Here is a 25,924-nt window from a genome sequence, read left to right as displayed (position 1 = left end):
ACTTACTTTGGGGACGGAAGTACCCCCTATTCAAGAAGCCGGACTTCCACAGTCAAGACAGCTGGGGGTGGAGACCGGGCACCTGTGGTTTGGTGTGTCCCCCCCGCCGCCCCACCCTCCGCCCCACCACGCCCCGGGCGATTGTGAGGCCGGGTGAAGCGCGCACCAGCTCCCAGCGTCTGCGCCCAGGCCAGCGCGAGAAAAGGCGCTAAGGTGGGTTTCCCGGGTGGGACTCTCGGCCTTTCCCCGGCCTCCTCGGTGGGAGTCCCGCGCGGACGGACTCGGGTTACGCCGCGTCGCTCCCCGATCGCGGAGGCCGCGCTGTACGCAGGGTTTCCCCCGAGCCGTTCCGCTACCCCGGTTAGCAGCTTTCTCTTCCTCTCATCATCCGGCCCTCTCGACGCGCATCCGCCCCGCCCTGCTCACCCCCAGGCCGCGAGTGCGGTGCACGCGGAAGGGGCGCGGGGCGCAGGCCGAGGCCCGGGCCCCCGGTCGCCGCCGCCGCGGTCCGGTTGGCGCGCGGACCTCGGCCCCCGGCCCGCGCAGCCGCGGCTCCGGCCGCGTCTCCACCAATCGTCGGCCTCGCCCGCCGCCGCCGCACCTGCGAGGAGGAGCCCGCGCGCCTCCGCCGCAGCCGTCGCAGCGTCTCCGCCCCGTTCCGCCCCCATCGCGGCGCCCCCAGATCTTCCGCCGCCGGCGTCTGGCTCCCCGCAGGCGAGGAGCGGAAGCCGCTATCCTGAGGCGGAGTTCGGGGCGCCGGAGACCCGCCGGCTGCTTAGCCGCAGTTTCCGGGCAGCCGCGGCAACGGCGACGCGCGGGGCCCTGGCGTCCCGCGGAGCCCGCGACCCCGGGCGAGTGGGCGGGCGCCCGGAACGGGCAGCCCAGCCGGGGCAGGCAGTGGCGGCGGCCGTGGCGGTCGCGCTCTGGCGCCCCGTGCGCCGCGCTCCATGCCGGTGTGGTGCTGCCGCTGCTCCCTGGCCGGTCATTTCAGGTGACTTTTCTGGCGGGGAGCGGAGGGGATGGGAGCAGGAGGAGGGTGGAGCGCTTTCCGGCTCCGCAGCCGTGCCGGGGCCGAGATGTGTAGACGCCGGGCGGGGTTGGGGTCGGGACAGGTCCAGCGTCGGGACCGGTCCTGGATGGGGGGCGGGCGCCTGGACTGAGCTGCCTCCCGCCTCGGCAGCCGCTTCCTCCTGATTCCTGCCTGATCCGTGTTCCCGCCTCGGCAGCCTCTGCTTGGGGGCACCTCGCTCCGGGGTTGTGAGTGGGGGGGCGGGGGTGGACAACATTCTCCTCTGATGTCCCCCTTTTCCTCCCCTGGACCGGGCCAGTCACGGGGACTTCGAAACCGGCTAGACCCGGAGCGAGTCGGTTACTGCGACCTGAGACTTCGAAGTAGTGCAAAGTTTGAGTGAAGGGTTGCGAAGGTTCCTCCCTACCCCACCTTTAAATCTTTATATATTTTTTAAAATAAACGTAATAATCTAAGTTACTGCGTTTGAAAGGAGATAGGAAACTGTTTTAAATGTGATGGTTTGGTTACAAGTAGGTGCTAACTTTGTTCTAAGATGCTTGTCCTTTTAAGTGTATATTAAAGAAATTTGAAATAGGTGGCGATTCAGGATTCGCATTATGGGAAAGTTCTTAAGGGTGACGAGGTTACTGCATTTTAAAATAAAAGTGAGAATATGTTCTCTTGTACAGTTGGCAGACACTTAAGTCAGTTATTGGGAGAAAGGCTAAAGACACTTGGAAGTGGTTTTAACCCTGTGGTGGAAAAATGTTAAACTTAGCGAAGACTTTAACAAATTACTTTACTTCGTTTGTATGAATGTGCTAAAATAATGATGTGTAAAATTTTTCTCAAAATATGAAACTCAGATCAAGAGTTTTAAAATTGGAGTTCATAAATTTAAGTGGCCATGAACTTGCATGTAAAGAAAGGTACAACTGCTATTTTTGCTAAACTTTTAATGAAAATCGAGTATACCCTTCAATTATGAATGTAAGCGTCAAGTCAAATAGTATTTGTGACCTTGTCACCAGTAAAATTCACAAATACTTTCATATCACAGTTGCACATATCTGGAAATACTGTATGTTTATTTCTTCAAAATTACAGTAATTACACATCACCAAACTTGCTATTTAATACAGTAGAGAAATGTAAATAAACATGTTATAAGTTTACTTTTTGTAACTATTTTAATGTAATTGGTTTCCTTGTAAATCCCATGTATCTTTTATGTGTGTAATAATACTATTCAAGGAAGAGGTTCAGGTTTCACCAAATTATTAAGGAGTTTAAGACAAAGAGAAGGTTCAAAACTCCTGTTTTAATAGCAAAAGTCCAGACTTACCCAACTTCTCAGTGAGTTTTGTAGGGTATTTTAAATTCTGGATATTTAAAAAAAAAATGTTTTATGTAATAAACTGCTGGATTTTAAGTTTTAGGCAACTTTGTTGACTACTTGACAGATACCAGTTTTGAGAGTATCAGATCCACTTTGAAGAGTTTTAGAAAACAGATTCCTCCAATGAAAACTTGTTAAACTGAAGCCCCTTGAGAAATTAACACACCTTTAAGAAACTGCTGTCTAAATGCCTTTTGACATAGTTGCTTTTGGTATAGTTGAACTCTTAAGGACACAGGTTGGGATTCATATCCATTCAGCAAACCCTAGGTTACGGATACCACATGCTTACCACTTTGTACAGAAATTTGGAGGAGATAAATACAAAGTAGTTGGTATGTTTTTATCTTGAGGGATAAAGAAAAACAAGCCTTGCTAGCCAAAAGATAAAAATTTTGATTAATAAACCTTATTTCTGTTGTAAAAATAGCTATACTGTAGCTCAGATTTAAAAAATAAAATATTTAAGACCTCTTCTTAGGAAGGTGTTTATAATTTACTTGTGCTATTTTTTTTTTTTGAGCAATTTTATTAGGAACAAACCTGTATATTTTGACTCTTGTACAATACCTGAAAGGAATAGGTATTGTGATATCTGTCCACTGACTTTCCAACTGTCCACTCACTGTTTTATACCTACTGTTTCGGAAGATGAACAGTGTGACTGACTTCATTTGTGATGTTAGAACCTTTTTTTCATAGAGTAGTATGAATTTGGTGACAATTTAGGATCATGCTTCCAAAGACTATAAAAATTCAGATACTAAACCATCTCATTTGAGTTTAAGTCATCATTAAAAGAAGTCTTGCTAGATGGGAGAAAGTCTTTGTTACCCAAAGTTTATATCTGTACCATTCTCTTAAATTTGTTTCAAGATTGGGTTCTAATATTTCAAGAACAAAAGGTGGAAGTTCTTTAAAATCTTTTTAAATATCAAATAGTCTTTATGCCTAATAGGGCAACTATTTTTGCATGTGTATAAAGTGCTGTTTACTATTTCCTGAAATGTAATAAAATGTTTTCTAACTTAGTATCCCAAATAAAGGAAAAGTAGATTTTTTATTACTCAAAATACTTGTTTTAAAGATAACATTGGATCAAGTTGGATATCTCAAGTAGAAGTTGAAACTATTCATAGACCTGTGATATAGTATGAATGTATTATAAAACATGTGCAGTGATATGTGAATTATAACTTAGGCTCTGAATTATTTCGAAAGAATACTCACCAAGAGACGTTTGTTTCCTTGTTGCTTTATGCAAAACCAGTGAACCATAGTTTTGTTTTTTGTTTGTTTCTGGATTCTGTTTTTCATCAGTGTTAATCTTTATGAAACTTAGACCAAATACCGTGCAAGTTTATTATAAATAGTTTATACCAATATTTAGGTCATATACCATTATATACATACCAGTTTTATTATAGATTATATACATACTGTATATGTACAGATTATACTAATGACCAGTAGAAAATCAGATCTAATTACTTGTATAGAGAATTTAAATAAGCTAAAACTTTGGCTCTATGAATGTACTAGAGTCTTGAGACTAGAGGTAAATTGCTGGAGGCCCACACACAAAACCTACTAGACTAAATGAATTAAGCAACATTGGAGAATACAAGATCAACATAAAAAAGTAATGAACCATCTGACAGTGAAGTTAACAAAATTCCATTTACACTAGCCTCATGAAAAATGAAATATTTATTCCTAAGTCTTAAGACTTGTACACAGAGGGCTGCCTGGGTGGCTCAGTGGGTTAAGCCTCTGCCTTCAGCTCAGGTCATGATCTCAGGATCCTGGGATCAAGTCCCGCATCCCTGCCCTCTCTCTGGGCAGGGAGCCTGCTTCTTCCTCCCTCTCTTTCTCTCCCTCTCCCTCTCTGCCTCCTTGTGATCTCTCTCTGTCAAATAGATAAAATCTTTAAAAAAAAAAAAAAAAGACTTGTACACAGAAAACGATAAAACATCATTGAGAATAACTAAAGGCCTAAATAAAAGGAATCCCATGTTCATGGATTGAAAAAACCATATCTTAATTAAGATGGCAATATTTTTCAAATTGATCTATAAATTTAGTGCAGTCTTACAAAATCCTAGCAGACTTTGTTTTTCAGAAATGGTAAGATCCTAAAATTCATATGGAATTGCAAGAGACCCAGAATAGCCAAGACAATTTGAAAAGAACAAATTTGGAGAATACCCACTCCTAATTTCAGAGTTTACTACAAAGAAACAGTAAGCAAGACAGTGTGGCGCTTGCCTGAAGATATTAACATAGATCGGTGGAATAGAACTGAGAGTTAGAAATAAATCCTTATGTTTATGGTCAGTTGGTTTTCCATGGGATCACGAGACAAAGGGGAAATAACAGTCTCTACAACAGATGATTCCAGGACAGATGGATATCCACAAACAAAAGAGTGGAGTTGGACTCTTACCTCAGACATCACATGTGTAAAAATTAACTCAAAATGGATGAAAGTCTTAAATCTAAAAACTAGAACAATAAAACTTACAGAAAATAGGAGTAAATCTTGGTGGTCGTGGATTAGGGAGTGGTTTCTTTTCTTTTTTTTTTTTTTTTAAGATTTTATTTATTTGTCAGAGAGAGAGAGAGCACAAGCAGGCAGAGTGTCAGGCAGAGGCAGAGGGAGAAGTAGTCTCCCCACTGAGCACGGAACCCAGTGTAGGACTTGATCTAAGGACCCTGGGATCATGACCTGAGCTGAAGGCAGCAGCTTAACTGAGCCACCCAGGCATCCCAGGGAGTGGTTTCTTAGACACCAAAAGCACAGCAGCAAAAATCGAAACATTTAAACTTCTGTGATTCAAAAGACAAAGAAAGGGACAGACCACCCACAGAATGGGAGAAAATATTTGCAAATTATATATCTGAAAAGGAGCTTGCGTTCTACATATATAAGGAATTTTTAAAGCTTAATAAAAAGCCCAGTTTGAAAGTGGGTGAAGACTATTTCTACAAAGAAGAAAATACAAATAGCTAAACATTATATGAAAAGATGCTTAGCATTCTTAGTCATTGGGAAATGCAGGTCAAAACTGCAGTGAGATGTCATGTCACACCAGTGAGGGTAGCTAAAAAAGAAGTTGAGTGTTGGTAAGGATGTGGAAGAGTTGGAACCCTCTTATATGCTGTTGGGAATGGAAAATGAACCAGCTACTTTATTTTTTTATTTTTTAAAAAGATTTTACTTATTTATTTGAGAGAGGGAATACAACCAGGGGGAGGAGGAGAGGGGGAGAAGCAGGCTTCCGGCCAAGCAAGGAGCCTGATGCGGGGCTGGATCCCAGGACCCTGGGATCATGACCTGAGCCAAACAAAGGTGGACACCTAATGACTGAGCCACCCATGCGCCCTGATCCAGCCACTTTAGAAGACAGTTTGCAGTTCCTTAAGATGTTAAACAGAACTTATGACCCAGCCATTGCATGTACTCCTAAGAAATATAAAAACTTTGATCCCCACAAAATTTATGCACGAATGTTCACAGCATTATTTGTACAGCCAAAAAGGGGGAACAACTCAAATGTTCATCGGTTTGTGAATGAACAAAATGTTTTCTGTCTCTAAGGTGGAAAATTACTTAGGCATGAAAAGAAATGGAAGTACCAATATATTCTACACTGTGGATGAAGCTGAAAAACATGCTAAGTGGAAGAAGCCAGACACACAAGGCCACATAATGTGTGAGAGTTTCCATTTACACGCAATTTCCGTAACAGGCAAATTCAACAAGACCAAAAGTAGATCAGTGGTCACGAGTAGCTGGAGGGAAGGGAGAATGGGGAATGAGTTTTCATGAGTACCATAGTTTACTACTAACTAGTTTACTACTGTTAACTTAACCATTTTTAGGGTGATCATATTTTTCTGGAATTAGTAGTGGTTGCAAAACCTTGTGATTATAACAACAACCCTGAATTGCACACTTGAAAAGGAGGAAATGTTTGTTAAGGTTTGAAGGAAATATCTCTTTGATGAACAAAAAGTTAAAGTGATTTTGTAATTTTTTTTTTTTTTTTAATTTCCCGGGTTTATGGGAACAGCAGCCTTTGAGGTGGGGATATCTGGAAGAGACTTAAGATGAGGTGTGCATCTTCTGAAAAAGAATTTTGGCCTTTACAGCCACCACAATATCAGTCAGGTCTGGGTATCCAAAAGGACTTTGATTAGAAGCATCTAGAGGAAACCAGGGGACCTGTCCTCACCACACATTCAGGAGAAATTAAGAAATAGGTCCGAGTATAATACACTTGTTTGTGTTCAGTTGCCAAGAAGCAAAGCAGGCTGGGTAACTAGAATACTGGATCTGCTCAGAGAAATAGTTGGAATGGTCTGAAAGGAATGTATTGAGCGTAAGATGCTTCTTTGAGGAGCAGGCTTCATTGTGAGGAGGGGCTTTCTCTAGTAGACCTATCCAAAGGGTATCTTATCTGACCCCAAAAGGCCATGTATTGTTAGAGGAGTCCAAATATTGGGTAGAGTTACTCTTCAGGAAAGTTCTGGCTTCAAAGGCCACATATTGTTAGAGGAATCTAGATATTTGGGGTGGAGTTTATACCTTCTTTAGAAAAGCTGTCAGCATATCCTGGAGAACTCTACTCTATCATAGGGTAGACTGGAACCTTGGGAGGTTAGAGAGAAGCAGAAATTTTGGTCTCTGCCCAGTTCTTTACATTTATCATTCTCCTCCAGGATCTGTGAGTCCTATGAAATAACTGATCTGTCTCATTTTTATCATTTTGTGAGTAGCAGTAAGCATACTCACCCATAGTTGGTACACAGTTTAATATTTCCAGATATTGGCCTGCTGCTGACTATATAAAGATGAAAAATAATTTGGGGATTCTGTTCTGAAGTAATCTCTGGTGTAATGCCGAACATTAGCTGTGCTCAGAGGCTACTCCATTTGTTTCGTGAGCATGTCAGAATGCTGAAACTAGTTTCTAGAGAGACAACTAGGAAAGAAGGTAGATTGGAAATAACATAAAGATATTTCCAAGTTTCAATATCTGAGAACTAACAAGATGTATAAACCTTATTTCTTTTTACCAAAATACACAGTTTGTAATACATAAGTACTATTAACCATTTCTTAAAATATTATGACTCTTTTGTTCCAAATATACCACCTCCAGTGCATGTACTTTTTTTATTAGTGAGAAAAAAAAAAGAAACTAGCCATTCCTAGGAAATCTCAGGGAATTATAAAAATCCCCACTACAGTGCTGTCTCTTTGGTTTTTAAAGATAGCTTCTTTCTTAGAACTTGTGTAGACTTGTCTACGTGGTACTACAGAGACATCAGCTAGCTCTTTAGGATTTTTTACATTAAAAGTGGTACAGGTTGACAGGTAAGCTAAGCTACTAATTTGAAAGCATTAAACAAGAATTTCTTTTTCTCATTTTTATGGAACTATTCCATATTTTCTGGCCTAAATAAAATCTGAATAAAGACAGGTTTTTATAAAGTTATGTTGACTAAATCTCTTCTTTGTTTCATGTTTCATTTCTTCTTCTTCTTTTTTTTTTTTTTTTTAAAGAAACTATAGTGACACTGAAACCGAAGGAGAGATTTTTAATTCCTTAGTGCAATATTTTGGTGATAATTTGGGGCAGAAAGTTAAAGCTATGCCATTAGTTGAAGAAACTTCTTTACTAGAAGATTCATCAGTGACTTTGCCTGTGGTAATTATAGGTAAGTACTGCATTTTAATTCTTAAAATTATAATTCCAGTGCTTACTACTACTATATATGCATAGTTACATGGCACAAATTCTTAGGATTGTATTGAGAAGTAGTCTTGGGTTTTTTGATATGATTAAGTAACCAATAACTGGATCTTTGGAGAGAGTAATTGGTTTATCTGTTAGTACATTCTGTGTTTGAATGTAACATTTTATTCATTGAAGAATTGATACTGCCCTGTTGTGTTAAAATACTGTTAGTTGCATTAATTATTATGATAGTGTCATGGCAGTGATTATAACCAGGATTAGTAGAGCCCATACAGAGCATTCTGTGTATATTATGGGATTATGCCTTTCAACCCTAGAGCCCTCTGTTGTGGAGTAAATACGATTAGGGCAACTCAGAAGTTGAGTAACTTGTGCAAGCTAGTAACCGGTTCTCAGTTTAATGAATGTTACTGTGCTCTGCTGTGGTGTGTACAGTGACCTTAACCATAATACTAACATTATATATCCTTTGTACCACCTCAACATATAGGCATAGAAAATACTAAAAATTAAGCTATTAATGCAACCTAACTACTTCAGAATTACAGATGTTTTTTATGATTTTGTTTTATTGCATGTTTTTAACTTCCTGTTACTTAAATCTTGCATCTAATATTCAAACTTTCTAAGTCAGACAATTACTATGATGTGAAGCAAGCTGCAGGAAAGAATTATGGGGCATAATATGCATATAGCATCTTTACTTTCTTTGAAAGCCTTTTTTTTTTTTTAAGATTTATTTATTTGAGAGATTACTGTGCATGTGTGAGGTGGGGAGGGGCAGAAGGAGAGAGAATCTCCAGTAACTCGTTCTTTTAGTCTGGGAACAATGACCCGCTGAGCATGGAGATCAGAGTGGGGCTTGATCTCAGGACCTGAGCCAAAATCAAGAGTTGAACGTTTAACTGACTGAGCCACCCAGGCGCTCCTGATGCCCGCTTTCAAAGTTAACAGGAAGGAGAGAAAAGTTCGTCTTCTGACATATGAGGGATCCAGTAAAGGGAGGGAGGGAGGAAAAGAGGCAAGTGTGGTTTCTAGTTTTGTTTTTAGGGGTGATTATCATGATGGTATGTGTAGTAGTTCACATTCAGGGTAACTTGGGACTAGACCTCGTGTTCCATTTTCTCATTTTTGCTTGACACTGGTTTTTCATCCTGAATGAGTTGTCATGAGTCAGGGAACCCTCTTGTGTTCTAGCTGGCTATGGGAGGGTCAGAAAAGGAAGAAGTACCATTATCTCTACCTGCCCACGTCACTCCCCCCAAAACAATCTGTGTTTTGCTTCAACTAGCCAGTGAGTAGCTTAACCCAGTGCATGTGGGGCTGTGACTGCTGGCAAGAGCACTCCATCAGAGCAGAGAACTAATTTCCTTGATGTATGTTTTCCGTTGCTATCATAACAAATTTCCACAAATGTAGTGGCTTTAAACAATGTACACTTATTATCTCACTGTTCTGTAGGTCAGAAGTTCAACCCTAGTGTCAGTGGGCTAAAGTCAGGATGTCAGCAAGACTGCATTCCTTTCCGGGGTCTCCAGGGTAGAACATTTGTTTGCTTGCCTTTTCCAGTTTCTAGAGGTTACACTCACTTGACTGCTGGGCTCTTTCTCCATTTTCAGAGTCCACAGTGTTGGTTCTCTCTTAACTTTCTTTCATTTTTCCTTTTCCCCCTCATCAAAGCTGAGAAAGAGTCTCTCTCTCTCTCTCTCTTTTTTTTTTTTTTTTTTTTTTTTTTTTAATTTCTAATATGGTGGGTCTCTTTTTTTAAGGACTTGTATAATTAGATGGTTTCCACCTCTATAGTCCAGGTACTCTTCCTATCTCACAGTCCTTAATTTACTTACATCTACAGAGTTACCTTTTGTTATATACGGTAACACTTTCAGCTGCTTGGGGTTAGGATGGGGACAGTCTTTGGGAGTGAGGGAGCATTCCATCTGTGTGTTTATTTGCCTTTGAACTGCCCATTTTTATTTTTTGCCTTTGTCTGTTGAGTATTGTTTCTTTTTGATTTAAGGAACTTCTCTTAGTTTTGGATTCTAAATCCTACTATTTTATATGTATTTAATATTTAGTTTAATTAATAGATTTTATTTTTTAGAGCAGTCTTCTACATGAAAATTGAGTAGAAAGTACAGAGAGTTCTCATATACTCTCCTTCTCCTGCCACCTCCAATGCCCCACATTGGTGTGGTGCATTTGTTATAATTGATGAACCTCTGATCATACATTTTATTAGGTAAAATCTGTAGTTTACATTAGGGTTCACTTTTTGTGTTGTACAGTTCTGTGCGTTTTGCTGAAGTGTTACGTATCCACAATTAACAGTATCCTATAGAACAGTAGCTTCACTGCCTCCTAAAAATCTTCTGTGGTCCATGTATTTATCCTGTCCCTCAACCCCCAACCCCTGGCAACCACTGATCTTTTACTCTCTGTGTAGTTTTGATTTATTTAGAATATCATATTTGTGGAATTACACAGTATGGAACTTTTTCATACTGGCTTCTTTCACTTAACAGTATGCCTTGAAGATTCGTCTAGGTCATTTCATGGCTTGGTAGCTCAACTCTTTTTTATCACTGAACACTGTTTCATTTTTTGGATGTTTGAGTTTGTCTCTGCACTTATTGAAGGATATTTTGGTTGCTGACAGTGTTTGACAATTAGAAGTAAAGCTGCTATGAACATGCATGTGTAGGATTTTGCATAGCCATTGAGTTTTCAGCTTATTTGGGTAAATACCTAGAAGTGTGATTGTTGGGTCATATCATAAGATTATGTTTAGCTTTTTAAGAAACTGTTAAACTGTCTTCCTGAGCTGTATCATTTCGCATTCCCAGTAACTATGACTGAGAGTTCCTGTTCCTCTAAATCTATGTCAGTATTTGGTATTGCCTCTGTTTTGGATTTTAGCCATTTTGAAGGGTGTGTTTTCGTACCTCATTGTCTTATTTGCAGTGCTATAATCATACATGATTACATTACATGATTACATATATGACATGCTTACATATATTACATACATGATTATATTTCAAATGTTTATTTGTTATTTGTATCTTTGAAATTTCTGATCAGATCCTGTGTGCATTTTTTAATTAGGTTATTTTCTTATGGCTGAGTTTCAAGAGTTCTTTGTATATGTTATGTTTTGCAAATATTTTCTCCCAGTGTGACTTTTCACTCTCTTAAGTATTATCTTTACAGAGCAGAAATTTTAAATTTTAATGAGTCCTGTTTATCTATTTGTTTCTTGCACAGATGATCCTGCTTTTAGTGTTTTATTTAAAAACTTAGTATCAGATGCAGGTCACCTAGATTTTCCCCTATTTCATCTTCTAGAAATTTAGAATTTTGTGTTTTGTATTTAGGTCTGTGATATGTTTTGAATTATTATTTTTTTTTTTGTAAAAGATAAAATGTTACTATCTAGACTTCATATATTGGCATGTGGTTGTCCAGTTGTTCCAGTACCATTTGTTGAAAAGACTGTCCTTTCTCCATTGGATTGCCTTTGCTCCTTTGTCAAAAATAAGTTGACTGTATTTGTGAGAGTCTATCTCTGTGCTCCCTTCTGTTCCATTAATTTGTCTACTCTTTAATAATTTCCATACTGTCTCATTGACTGTAGTTTTATGGTAGGACTTGAGTTTGGGTGATGTTGGTTGTGACTTGCTGCTTCAATATTATGTTTGTAATCTATTATGGATCTTTCGCCTTTGCATTCAAACTTCAGAATTAGTTTGTGTTCACAGAATAACTTGCTGGAATTTTTACTGGATTGCATTGAATCTGTAGATCAAATTGAGAAGAGCTGACATCGTAACAGTATCAAATCTTTTTATTCAAGAGCATCTATTTAGATCATTGGGTTCTTTGATCAGAGTTTTCTGGTTTTCCTTGTGTATATCTTATATGTGTATTTATCATCTTAAGTATAAACAGTTGGATTCATATCCAACTGTGTGTGGTTTTGTGTGTGGGCACATGCACAGATTAAGCAGTATTGTATATTTAATTTCAGATGCTGCCTGGTCATTGCTGGTATATAGAAAAGATACTGGCTTTTGTATATTAACCTGTATCATGCAATCTTGTTCTAGGAGTTTTTTGGTCCATTCTTTGGGATTTTCTACATACAAATCATGGCTTTTATGAACAAAGAAGTTCTTTCCAAAGTCTGTATTTTCTTTTATTGCATTAACTATGGCATCTGTCATGGTGTGTGTTGAGTAGAAATGATGGGAAGAGACAACCTTGTCTTGTTCTTGACAAAGCATCTAGTTTTTTACCATTTAAGAATGATTGTTAGTTGTAGGTTTACTGTAGATACTCTGTACCAAGTTGAGGAAGTATTCTTCTATTTGACTTTGCTGAGGTTTTTTTATTTTTTTAAATTACGAATAGGTTGGGGCGCCTGGGTGGCTCAGTGGGTTAAAGCCTCTGCCTTTGGCTCAGGTCATGATCCCAGGCTCCTGGGATCGAGCCCCACATCGGGCTCTCTGCTCTGCAGAGAGCCTTCTTCCTCCCCACTTTCTCTGCCTGCCTTTCTGCCTACTTATGATCTCTGTCTGTCAAATAAATAAATAAAATCTTTTAAAAAAATTACGAATAGGTGTTGGGTTTTGTTAAATGCTTCTTTATCTTTTTTTTTTTTTTTAAGATTTTATTTATTTGACAGACAGAGATCACAAGTAGGCAGAGAGAGAGGAGGAAGCAGGCTTCCCGCTGCGCAGAGAGCCCAAAGTGGCTCGATCCCAGGATCCTGAGACCATGACCTGTGCCGAAGGCAGAGGCTTTAACCCACTGAGCCACCCAGGCACCCCTTTTTCTTTATCTTTTATCTGTATCGATACTATCATATAGTATTTTTATTCTTTAATTTTTGTCTCTGTTTTGATTCAGGGAAACTCTTTGCCTCAGATCTTAACTTCCAGTATTTCTCACTTATTTTTAATTTTTATGAAGAATTGGTTTACTTTCCTTTCAGTCTTTTTAAAGGGCTCCCACTTCAGTATTGTAAGTAGAAGTAGTAATCCATTTTCTGATATTCTTGGATTTTACGTTTCATATTTACATCTTTGAGCTGCTTTTATTTGGGGCACAAAATATTAGAGAATGGAACAGAATTTTCTTCCTGAGGCTAACAGTTACCCCAGTTGGATTAGATTTTTGGTAGATGGAGATAATAGAGAAGTGAAAACCTAGACTAAAGGAACCACAGAAATGGAGCTAGTTCACTGGGGTTCAAGAAAAAAAATCCAGTTTGGCTTTAGTTTAAGCATATAAAAGTAGAGGAAGACGCTATTAGGAAATGGGTCTGGAAAGATGATTTAGAACAGAACACGGTGAGCACCGGGTAGTCAGAAGCAAGCAGTTAAAGTTTTCCAAGTGGAGGGAGTAGTATGATGAGGACCTTGTTTTATCAAAATTTGTCTGAATGTAAATGTGAAATGATTTTGGAATAGGTGTATCTTAGGACAAACAAGGGACTTTTTGTCTTTTGAGAGTAGAGGATTGACACTAACAAAGACAACTGAGTGGATATAAATGACTAAATAGATTTAGGATCAGAATTTAATTAATTTAGGATTTTGTTAGCACCAAACTTTTGAGAAGGGATGGGATTTAAAGGAGAGGGCACCTAAATGAAGGAACCCACGAATATGTGTTGAACACATTGTGATTAAATTAGTAGTAGTTCAACTAGGTGGAGTAAAGAAGTGGCTTATGGAAATGTGGGATGTATTTTTGGGCAAGGGGTCAGCGTACAGGTGTAATTCAGGGTCAGTAGCATATAGACTTAAAGCTTCAAGTAGATGAGATTCCCAAAAGAAAACCGAGAAGACAAAAGTCAGTATCTTATGAATACTTGGTTTTAAAACTTTAGAGAAGGAAGACAAATAGGTAAGGGAGAAAATGCATCTTTGAGAAAAGTCAAGGAATAAGAATATTAAGACACATGATGCACCTTTTTTTTTTTTCCCAATAGGAAATGGACCCTCAGGAATTTGCCTTTCTTACATGTTATCAGGCTACAGACCATATTTATCATCAGAAGCAATACATCCAAATACAATCTTACATAGTAAATTAGAAGAAGCAAGACATCTTTCCATTGTTGATCAGGTATTTCTTACATGTCAATCTTTTGTTTTGTTTTGTTTTGAATACTCAAACAAGATTAGTTTTCTACTTATATAAGCATTGTATATCAGTTGGAAATATGTTCTGTCAAATTACTTCTGTTTATTTAACTGAATTGATGAGAGCAGAATTTCCCAAATTATTTCCTGGTGGGAGTTTTAATAGGTGCTCTATGTTCAGATAAGTTTTGGAAGTGATGCTTTTTGTTACTGGAACGTTACAGTAGACATATTAAGGCATATTAATGTATTAAATGCACCTTCAGGAGTTGCAGTAAAAGCGATCTGATTAGTTTTGTTGAAATCCAGTCTTTTCCTATATTCATTTGACCAAGAATCTATTAAGCTCTCAAGGAACATCAGTGTTTTATAGAACATTATCTGGGAAATGCTGGATGAGAGTAATGGTTTTCACTTTTGTAACAGCTGAGGGTTTTTTTTGTTTTGTTTTTTTGCTTTTTTTCCTTCAAACTCTGCCTTTTTTGTTTCCCCTTTTTGAAAAATTTATTCAGGACTTAGAATACTTGTCTGAGGGCCTTGAGGGCCGATCCTCCAATCCAGTTGCAGTCCTTTTTGACACACTTCTTCATCCAGATGCTGATTTTGGTTATGATTATCCATCCGTTTTGCACTGGAAATTAGAACAACATCATTACATTCCTCACTTAGTTCTTGGTAAAGGTCCACCTGGTGGTGCTTGGCATGTGAGTATGTTTTTCTTCACATTTTATAGTGCATGTGAGTTATATGTCATCTTGATAAGACCATTTGAATGTTGAAACATTATGATATATAATGCTATCATACATTATATGTGTTTACCACACTTTTATCTGAGAATTTTAATGTCATTCAATAAAATATATTTTATATTATCAGACGTTATAGAAGTTTACCAAATTTTTATCTGAAAATTTTAATGGTGTACAATAAAATATGGGTTACTAGAGGTTAAACCGAATTTGATTACTAGTATAGTCTTAGAATAAGCTTAGCTTCTCTATACTATTTTACACGAACTATATAAAAATATTTCAACAATGTTTTACATAGTAAAAGTTTTAAATTCATATCAGACTTTATAAAATCTCCCTACTGAGCAGAGAGCACGATGTGGGGCTCAATCCCAGGACCCTGGGATCATGACCTGAATCGAAGGCAGAGTGTTTCATACCAGTACCCATTATTTATATCTTAAGTGAAAAATAGATTGTAAAAGAAAGAAGTATTAATATGCTTGGGCTGCTATAATGAAATAACCTAGACTGAATGCCTTAACAACAGATATTTATTGCATGGTGTAGAGGCTGAGAAGTTCAAGATCAACATGCCAGCCTGTTCAGCTTATGTGAGGGCTCTTCTCCTGGTTTGCAGATAGCACTTTCTTGGGCGTGCTCCTTCCTCCCTTCCACCCCTCTTCTAATAAAGCCACTAATCCTGTCACAAGGGCACCACCCTCATAACCTCATGTAGACCTAATTACCTCTGAGAGGCCTCATCTCCAAATACCATGACACTGGGGGTTAGGGCTTCAGTGTATGGATTTTGGGGGTGACACAAATTCAGTTCATGGCAAGGGTTAAATCAGAATTGATTAACATAAAAATTCAGTGCATTTTGTTAGGGGTCAGGAACTTAATAATTTTTCTTTTCTCCTGTATGGCATCTGGTGTGTAGTGAGTGCTCATTTGTTATATAAATAAATGTTAAATACTTTTTGCTGTTTTATGAAGAAGGATTTCATCTGAATTTTAAAAAAATTTTTTTTTAAAAGATTTATTTATTTATTTATTTGACAGACAGAGATCACAAGTAGGCAGAGAGGCAGTCAGAGAGAGGAGGAAGCAGGCTCCCTGCTGAGCAGAGAGCACGATGTGGGGCTCAATCCCAGGACCCTGGGATCATAACCTGAATCGAAGGCAGAGGCTTTAACCCACTGAGCCACCCAGGCGCCCCATTCATCTGAATTTTAACATTAAATATCAACTCTGTGGTAAAGACTTCAGTTGAATATTCCTATATTAGTTCAATGCTGTATGTCTAAATAGTTATTTACATTTAATAAGTGACTGTTTCAGTGTATTTATGGGACTTTCCAACTCCTTTCTTACTCTTAATTTCCTTAATGGTAAGGGATAGCAACTAATAGTATCTATGCCTTTTGGTGTTTATATTTGTGCTATTAGTGAGTAGCATTGTTAAATGGTATTTCTTGAAAAAGCCATAATGTATAATACTTCTCTAAATTCCTTACGATTTTTTGTACTTCTATTTCTTGCTTAGAAAAATGTACAGACAGTAATCTGTGTTATTTCATTTTTTCCACTTATGTATAGGAAAGTTGAAGGATAGATAAGCCCTGATTACTAAAAACACATTTGAATCAGTGGTAAAGCTGAAATATACTTGAAACTCGCTGAATTTTTCTCATGCATCATATAGGATATCCATTAGAATAGGGATATAAATAAATGATATTTTAACTATTATCCATTTTCAGGCATCACTTCTATGCAGTTCCCTGACTCTTCCAGGCATAATTATTTATTCCCTCTCACCTCTGCATTCCATGCCTTAATCTTGAAGCTCTTGACTGTGGTTCTATGTTTAGACAGCCCTCTCCCCTGCCATGCTTCACATACATGCTAGTTAACCTCAGTTATAACTCAGGATATAAGTTCCCTAAGTCATTTGTCCTCTTCATAGTCCTTTCTGTATAGTTTTCTACTTCTCTTGTGGTCAAATTTCTCACTGCTCTCCCCTCTTCCAGACTTTTTATAACAGTGTTCCCCTAAAACTCCATTTGCTAATAAACAAAGCTTTTGTTTACTCTTAACCATTTCAATTATATGCTGCTTTTACTCCCTTCCTTGAAATCTTGCTTTCCTGAAGATTTTCTTGCTGCAGCCTCCTGAAGCGGAGTCTCTTCACTTCCCCATGGCCCCATGTCTCAGGTTGAGTAGTGAGGTTGGGGTTCTCTTTATTCTCCATTGCTCTTCTGTCAGAGTTTCTGTTCCTTTGAACAGTTTATGTCATCTTCTTGCTCCTCGACCCTTCCAGATTGTCCCCCTGTTTTTGAAACTGAAGCACCTAAGTCATGGTTTTCCATTGTATCCAAGTTTTCTTGTCAACTTGAGTACCTTTACATGTATGACACAGAAACAACACCTTAACTTTTCATCTCTTAATGTGTTCATTCTTAGTAATCTCCTCTTCCATTCCTCCTTAGGTACTAACTCCAGTGGCTCCACTGTGACTGCTCAGTGAAACCGAAATTTTTAAATACCTTACTTGATGATCACAACTTTTTATTCTTCCAGCTGCTTCATCCGGCTACACTATACCTAGTCTTCAAGCACAGAGTTTGAGGCTCTGATCTTAACCTCCTTACCTACCCAGCTGAGGTTCTGTAGTCTCTTGACCCATTGTCCTGCTATCACATGGGCTTGGCCAAAAAAAGCAATTTATATAACTGTCTATCTTTTCCCAGACTTAAGCTATTAAACATTGTCAGAAAAAAAAAAAAAAAAAGTTTGTACAGCTGTGAAAAGTATTCTTCAGCCTCATTTGGGTCTTGAACTCTACTTGGTAATCCTTTGCTATTTCCTTGTTAAATATTCTTCTCAAATCTCTGTCCTCTTTTTGACTTTCCTACTTAAATACTCTTGATTCTTAGAAAATAGTATCCATCAGGATTGAACTTTCATAATTTTATGCTAAAACCTGCAAATGTATCTGCATTCGTGCTACCTCTTTGTTTCTTATCCCCTGTTGCTGTAGAAGTGGTATCACTTCTATCTAAGACTAACCTTCCAGCTGTGTTCGGGACCTGTCTTCTCTAAGGATTTCGCTTATTTGATTTTCCCCTTCTTGTATCTTAAGTTTCTCTGGCAGCTCCTGTTTACCCGTATATAAATATACTAAAATTATTTTCTACTAAAAATTATTTATGTGTTAGCTTATTTGTATTCTTTGCTTTAGAGCCACCTTCTTGAAATAGTTACCTATCCATTATTATTATTAATTTTTAAAGATTTTATTTATTTATTTATTTATTTGAGACAGAGACAGAGATAGCGATAGCACAAGCCAGGGTGGGGGAGGGAGAAGCAGGCTCCCCACCCAGCAGGGAGCCCGATGCGGGGCTCAATCCCTGAACCCTTGGATCATGACCTGAGCTAAAGGCAGACGTATAACCAACTGAGCTACCCAGGCACCCCACCTGTCCGTTATTTTTATGCCTTTGCCTGCTGTTCCTTAGCTGACTTCACTCTAGCTTCTGTCACTGCCTGCCTTTTTAGCTTTTTATAGGTTGATAACTTTCTTTTTTGCTCAGTTTGATGGTCTTAAACTTTATCTTTCCTGACCTCTGCAACATTTGACAGTGATACTACCTCTCTTAGATTCTCTGAACCGTTCATCTCCTGCTTTTCTTCCTGTTAGTCACTCCTTTTCGTTACCTTGTGGAGACTTCTGTAAACTCTGTGCCAAGCCATGGTCTTGGCTTTTTATACTCTTCATTCTCCCTGGCTTGTCTCTTATACTTCAGTGACTTGCATATGAATGTTGAGTGACTCCCAAATCAAGATCCCTGGCCCACATTGCTTTCTCTTATATAGTCACCTAAATACCTTCCCTTTATTATCCTATAGGTGTTCTCAACCCCAGCATGCCTACCTAACCAGTCATCTTTATCATCAGATTTCTTCCTTTCCTTACCGTGGAGTAATGGCACTGGAATGTAGTTACTTAAGCCAGAAACCTTCTTTGATTGTTCTTGCCTCAACTCCTATTTCAAAACAATTATTTTATCTTCTCCGTTCTTTCTCATAAACATACTGTGAGTCCTTTCACCCTACTTTGCCCCATCATAATTGTAATTGGCCATCATCATCTTTGACCCAATTACTGCAAAGGTTTCCTACTCCAGTCTTGTCTTCTTGAGTACAGTCTCTATACCAAAGCCAGAGTTACCTTTCTATAATAACACCTTTGAATGTTACAGCCATGCATAAAACCCTGTAGTTGCTTCCAGTTCATCTAATGAATAATATGCGCACTCATTATTAATGTATTTTACCATAGCCTGGGTCATCTAGCCCCTACTTGGCTTTCTTGCTTTACTGCTTTCTCACATTCCATGCTCCAGAATATTCTTTCTGGGGTTCTAGGTTCATGCGCAGGCTGTAGATTCTTTTGTACTTATGGTTGTAGTTTATACAGTGAAAGAATACAGATTAGAATCATTAAAGGGAAAAAGTTTAGGGAATGCAGTCCAGGAGAAACAAGCTTCAGTTTCTAAGTGGCCATTTTTAGTGGAGTTGCAGGAGGCTACATTTAATTCTCCCAGCAGTGATTTGTGACAGCATGTGCAAAGAGTTGCCAATCAGGGATGCTTACCGACACCTCGGTGTCCAGGATTTTCTGGGTGGCAGTCATGTAGAAAAGCAGCATCCATGTGTGTGACTCCTCTGCCTCCCAGAGCAAACACTGGTATTTAACATAAATCTCATTGTTAAGATAAATTTACAGTCACTGTACAGTTGCAGGTACAGCAGGGCTCAAGGCTTCTGGCATACAAAAAATCAAAAGTCACTCATTGGGTAGAATATTTCAAGAGCTCAAGGGTTGTTTCCTAGGAAGCAGCCAAAAGCCAGTCCTAAAGACAGGCCTTTCTTAGTAATATGCACAGTTTAAGCAATCCAAGCCTGCTAATACTTTTCTGCATAAGGCTGAACTTTTTAATTTCTTGAAGGACACTGCTGTTCTTTTTCTTTGTAAAACTCACATAACATCTTTATTCTGCCTGGAATATTTTCCCTAATGGTACACTCCTCACAGCCCACTTATGTCCTTTAAGAAATATTCTTCTCTTTCTGTATGCCCTTAGTATTTCTGTCAGGTTTGTGTCCCTTAATATACTATAGCCTCCCTGAAAGCAGGCACTCATGGCATAAGGAGGACAAGGAAGACTAGGAGAAAATGAAGAGATCCAGGGACCAGGGCTCACAACTAACTGGGAGAGGTGGTGCTGTGGGAATAATGTTTAGATTATTGAAATGGAATATTAGTGCCTTAAGGGTTTTTTTGAGTTTCAGATGAGACAGTTATGGCTCCAGATAAGTTCTGTATATAATATATTCTTAACAGTTTCCCTTGTGATGTTTTCCATCTTCTTGATTCACATCCTAGTATCAGGCGCAGTTTGCCTCAAAGCAAGTAGCAGCTTGTCACCTTCTCTCCCAGGGGTCTACACACTGTCACAAATAATAGGCTCTGAAAGGCCCAGCACATAGTGCTTGGAAATGTTAGTCATTAATAATAACTGTAATAATAAGTACCATTCCCAGTACTGGGTTGTATTGAAGCAGGGCAGGAAGAGTTAAGAAAAAGCCATAGCCTAAGACAGTTGGTTGGAAGAGATCATTGAGGTCATTGGGACAGGTGCTATAGGCCCTTGGGCTTTTTGTTGCTGTGTAGTAAGCAAAGCAGAAAGAAGTAGGACAGGGGAGCTTGAAGGGGTCACTTTCTTAAGCCAACATTAGCTTGAGCAGTGAGTCTGTTCTTAATCAGGTAACCACTGCTTCTTTCCCTAGTTTTAGAAAAAGATGTTGCTGTTATCCAAACTAGCTTAGATTTTGTAATTATAATTGATGGAGGGGGGAAAGCTGTTTTGCTGTGCATTTCTTTAAAAAAAAAAAACTGTTAATATTAAAATAGATATGTATCTAAAGTTTTAGAAATTAAGGAACTTTTTCCTTTTGTTTATTTATTTATTTTTTAAAAATTTATTTATTTGACAGACAGAAATCACAAGTAGGCAGAGAGGCAGGCAGAGAGAGAGGAGGAAGCAGGCTCCCCACTGAGCAGAGAGTCCCATGCGGGTCTCAGTCCCAGGACCCTGAGCCAAAGGCTTAACCCACTGAGCCACCCAGGCGCCCTCCTTTTGTTTAAAAAGTGAAAATACTAACTTGTTCCTGTAACATATTCTGTGTCTGGATTATATTATTATAGGCTGAAGCTATTAAATTGTGTAGGCATCTGGAAATATTGTAAACTTGTTTTATAAGTATGTAACTTTATGAAAGGAATATAGATCCTACAGAATAAAAGTATTTGTAATTTACACAACCATTTAGAACTTCTTCTGCTATCCTTATCCAGACTCATAACGAATGAAGATGGATTTGGTTTTTTAAAAATCCATGTTACTGCTTACATGTGTTTGTGCATTTTTTATTCAAACAGAATATGGAAGGTTCTATGTTGACAATCAGCTTTGGAAATTGGATGGAGCTACCTGGACTTAAGTTTAAAGATTGGGTATCTAGCAAACGAAGGTAAAGATCAAACTATTAGAGTTCTTTGATGTACAGTGGGAAAGTCTATCGGTAATTTCAAAATATTTGTGATTCTGTCTTAAAGGAATAATACAGATTTATGTGTCTTTCAGATAAAATCTCTTTGTAGCAGTGATCATGAGCTAGTTTCCATTTAGAGATGTTACAAAATAGATTGGTTCCTTTGCTTTTGTTAATTATGGATTTATCCCACTTTCCTATTAAACCACTCTGCTTAGTTTCTCATTTACCCACAAATTCTTTCTACACTTATTTACTTATTCTTACCAGTTGATATACAAGTTTGTATATGGATATCTCATGTATATATACCTATAATATTTGCCTTTCAGAGTAGAAGAGTATATATGATTAATAATTTAGAACGATGGACTCAGCCAGAATCTGTGATGTGATTGGTTACCCTACTAGGTACTTATAGAGGTAAATACTTATTAAGAAATGTGAAAATAGAAGTAAGTAAGATGAAAGCTCTACTTTGAAGAATACAAATTTACTTGGGGAAAAATACCTAAAATTTAAAAAAGAGAAATAAAAGCCTTATTTTCAAAGGATAGTAGTATTAAATTAGATAGGAATTACTAATACAGAGAATCTGATTTGCTCAGAAACAATAAAGCAAAGCAGGAAGTTAACCTTAGTTAGATTGGGAGTGCTTGACTTCCTGTTAGAAACCATATGACTTCATAGAAATTATCCTTAATTTGAGAAGATTTAAGGAGAGCAAATTCAGGCCAGCGTTATCATTGAGATTAAACCTTTCAGATACTCCTTTTTTTTTTTTTTTTTTTTAAGTTTTATTTAAGTAATCACAACACCCAACATAGGGCTTGAACTCATAACTCTGAGATCAAGAATCACATGCTTTTCTGACTGGGCCAGCCAGGCCACCCCCCTTTTGGATTTCTTAAAAATGAACCTTTTATGGGTTTAAAATAAAAAGTAGTAAAGTCAGGCAAGTTGTACAAGTTGTACAAGTCAGGCAAGTTGATTTTTCATAAGCAAGCAAGTGAAAATTGCTCAACATTCTTCCTTTTGTGATATGGGTGAAAAAGGGGAAGCTTTATGATTTTGTTTGTTTTGGTGCTAGAAGTGTTCATCTTTTTACAGTGGGCACATTGTATATTGAAGTAATTTGTGAAAAAGAATCTTGTGATTAAAGATTGGCTTCACTTCCTGCCTTTGTGTAGTGTTGACTTCTAGATCTTAAGAGACTGATTCTTGAATCCTGACTCTCTAATTTCTAGTGTTGTGAACATGGTCAAGTAACTTAAACTAGCTGTTAATTTCTTCATTTATAAATGGAGATTACAGTAGTAGTAACTACTACATAGGATTTCTGTGTAAAGTGAGAGTTAACATTTTAAATCTTAAATTTTAAGAAAAACCTTTATGAACTTCTTCTATTTATAATTTGTAATGAATTATGTGAAATTATTTGATATGTTTTTGCTGCTACTTATTTATAATTAGGGCCCAGGGTTTAGGGATACTAATGCCTATTGCTTTAAAGTTCAAGTGGAAAATGAAAGAATCTGCTCTTTATGAAAAGAGTACATTCCTATATTTATAGATTTCTTTATGAACAGGAAAACAGAATGTTTTATGTACTTAGGATCTGGTCAGATTAGCTACCTTTATAAATAAATAAATGAATCAAAATGTGGAAATACAGACTTTTACAGTCTATCTCACAACTGTAAAGAATTCAGTCTACATACTATTCAGTCTACAGCCTGTAACAGATTGAATTAGATTGTAACAGATTCTACATGTCTAGTATATATAATTCTTAAAGATAATATACATGATCTTGACATGATTTTTCGTGACTTGCTATTTTCCCAAAGTCTGAAAATTCAGATCAGTCTTCTGAAAAAAATCATCCTGTGTCTATCTGTGCAAGGCACTGGGGAAATAGGTGCATTAAAATACAGTCTCTACCCTCATGGGACGTCTATTGATAAAACTAATTCTTTAACATTTTTTTTAAAGATTTTATTTATTTATTTGACAGACAGAGATTACAAGTAGGCAGAGAGGCAGTCAGAAAGAGGAGGAAGCAGGCTCCCTGCAGAGCAGAGAGCCCGATGCAGGGCTCGATCCCAGGACCCTGGGATCATGACCTGGGCCAAAGGCAGAGGCTTTAACGCACTGAGCCACTCAGGCGCCCCAGTTCTTTAACATTTTTAACCAAAGAAAAAAGCTTGCTTTCTTTGTAAAAGGATAATTTATAGCTAAGACAGTCCAGACGAATTAAAAAGATCTCTATAATAGCTTACTAGATGGAGCAGGAATAATCATGAAAACTAATACAGTACTCTCTTCATAGAATGTTTTTCCTTTTCCTTTTTTTAGGAACCTAAAAGGAGATCGAGTTATGCCAGAGGAAATAGCTCGCTACTATAAACATTATGTAAAAGTCATGGGTCTTCAGAAGAATTTCAGAGAGAATACTTATATCACCTCTGTATCAAGACTCTACAGAGATCATCAAGATGATGGACAAGATGGAAGTATTTCAACACAGCATTTACAGATAGAGAAATCTAAATTTGTCAAGAGAAATTGGGAAATCAGGGGTTATCAGCGAATAGCGGATGGTTCCCATGTTCCCTTCTGTCTCTTTGCGGAGAACGTAGCTCTGGCAACTGGAACACTGGATTCTCCTGCCCATCTGGAAATTGAAGGGGAAGATTTTCCTTTTGTGTTTCATTCAATGCCTGAATTTGGAGCTGCTATCAGCAAAGGAAAGTTGCGTGGCAAAGTGGATCCAGTGTTAATTGTAGGTTCTGGGCTTACTGCAGCTGATGCAGTACTGTGTGCTTACAATAATAATATTCCTGTGATTCATGTATTTCGCAGACGAGTAACTGATCCAGGCTTAATTTTCAAGCAGCTTCCCAAAAAGCTTTATCCAGAATACCATAAAGTCTATCATATGATGTGTACTCAGTCATATTCTGTAGACTCCAGTCTTTTATCTGATTATACCAGCTTTCCTGAGCACCATGTGCTTTCCTTTAAGTCGGACATGAAATGCATTCTTCAAAGCCTCTCTGGATTGAAAAAAATATTTAAGCTCTCTGCGGCAGTAGTACTGATAGGTTCTCATCCCAATCTGTCTTTTCTGAAGGAGCAAGGGTGTTACCTGGGCCATAACTCAAGCCAGCCAATCACATGTAAGAATAATCCTGTGGAAATAGATGCATACACCTACGAATGTGTTAAAGAAGCCAACCTTTTTGCATTGGGTCCTTTGGTTGGAGACAATTTTGTTCGATTTTTAAAGGGAGGGGCATTGGGTGTGACACGCTGTTTAGCTACAAGACAGAAAAAAAAGCATTTATTTGTTGAAAGAGGAGGAGGAGATGGCATAGCTTAAAGTGAGTTTATAAGTAATTTATATGGACAGTTAACCATTAAAGATTTTTCATAGTGGTTTTGCAGTGTACTAGCTTGAATTTTCTGGACTTGAATGAACTGGAAGAGAGCCTCAAGCTATAGTAACTAAAGTTACAAGAACTTGGTGTCCTGACTTATATTGTATCAAAGGTGTCACTGTCAGACAAATAGAAACACTGCCAATTTGGTACAGTTTAAGCTTTCACTTAACTAAAACATTCTTTTCTTCCAAGACTTAGTTTTTGTGATCATTTGTGGTTATGTTTGATTCCAACATCTTATAGCCTTGAATAATCTATAAAACCATACAGTATATTAGGCCAGAGAGCATCTCTACTATACTTTACGTCACCTTGCTGCTCAAGGGTGGTCTAAAGACCAGCATTAGCTTCATTTGTAGCTTGTTAGAAATGTGGACCCTCAGGCCCCACAATATAATTATTAAATCAGAAACTGCATCTAATGAGATCCTCAAGGATTATGTATGCTTAAGTTTGAGGCACACTGGTCCAAAAGAAATTGTGATGTAAGTTATGTATGCTGGGAGTGGACAGGGTAGGAGGCATTTATAACTCAGGTTTAATTTATATTGTATTATCAATTTCTATAAATCTAATTTATTACCAAATATGGTATTTTAAGAAAATATTTTTATTGTTGAAACCTTGATAAGTACTTCATATTCTTAGCTTCTAATAATTTAAACAATCCAGTAATGTTGGCATACACTTAAACATTCAGGAACCTGCCAAGATACTTTTGGAGATTTATTCTCTAACTAGCCTAACAATCTAATTTGCAATTCAATAAATTGTGAATGAAACTGCTTA

General features: G+C 38.1%; 1 protein-coding gene across 3 annotated transcripts; it reads left to right on the top strand.

The window, feature by feature from the left end:
* Positions 1-110: 110 nt before the first annotated feature.
* On the top strand, positions 111-25,924 carry OSGIN2 (oxidative stress induced growth inhibitor family member 2). 3 transcript variants are annotated; one of them, XM_004766976.3, is made up of 6 exons: positions 111-213; positions 7,984-8,138; positions 14,175-14,311; positions 14,841-15,032; positions 21,577-21,668; positions 24,048-25,924. In XM_004766976.3, exons 2-6 carry the CDS (start codon positions 8,072-8,074, stop codon positions 25,072-25,074), a joined length of 1,515 nt encoding a protein of 504 aa, XP_004767033.1. In that variant the 5' UTR covers positions 111-213; positions 7,984-8,071; the 3' UTR covers positions 25,075-25,924. The 3 variants fall into 3 exon arrangements, with proteins under 3 accessions (XP_004767033.1, XP_004767032.1, XP_004767034.1); XM_004766975.2 differs by lacking the exon at positions 111-213 and adding an exon at positions 816-991; XM_004766977.2 differs by lacking the exon at positions 111-213 and adding an exon at positions 6,013-6,127.

This window comes from Mustela putorius, unplaced genomic scaffold (assembly GCF_011764305.1).
Source record: "Mustela putorius furo isolate JIRA1106 unplaced genomic scaffold, ASM1176430v1.1 tig00003846_pilon_pilon_pilon, whole genome shotgun sequence".
Taxonomy (NCBI): Eukaryota; Metazoa; Chordata; class Mammalia; order Carnivora; family Mustelidae; genus Mustela; species Mustela putorius.
This window is presented reverse-complemented; position numbering and strand designations above follow the sequence as displayed.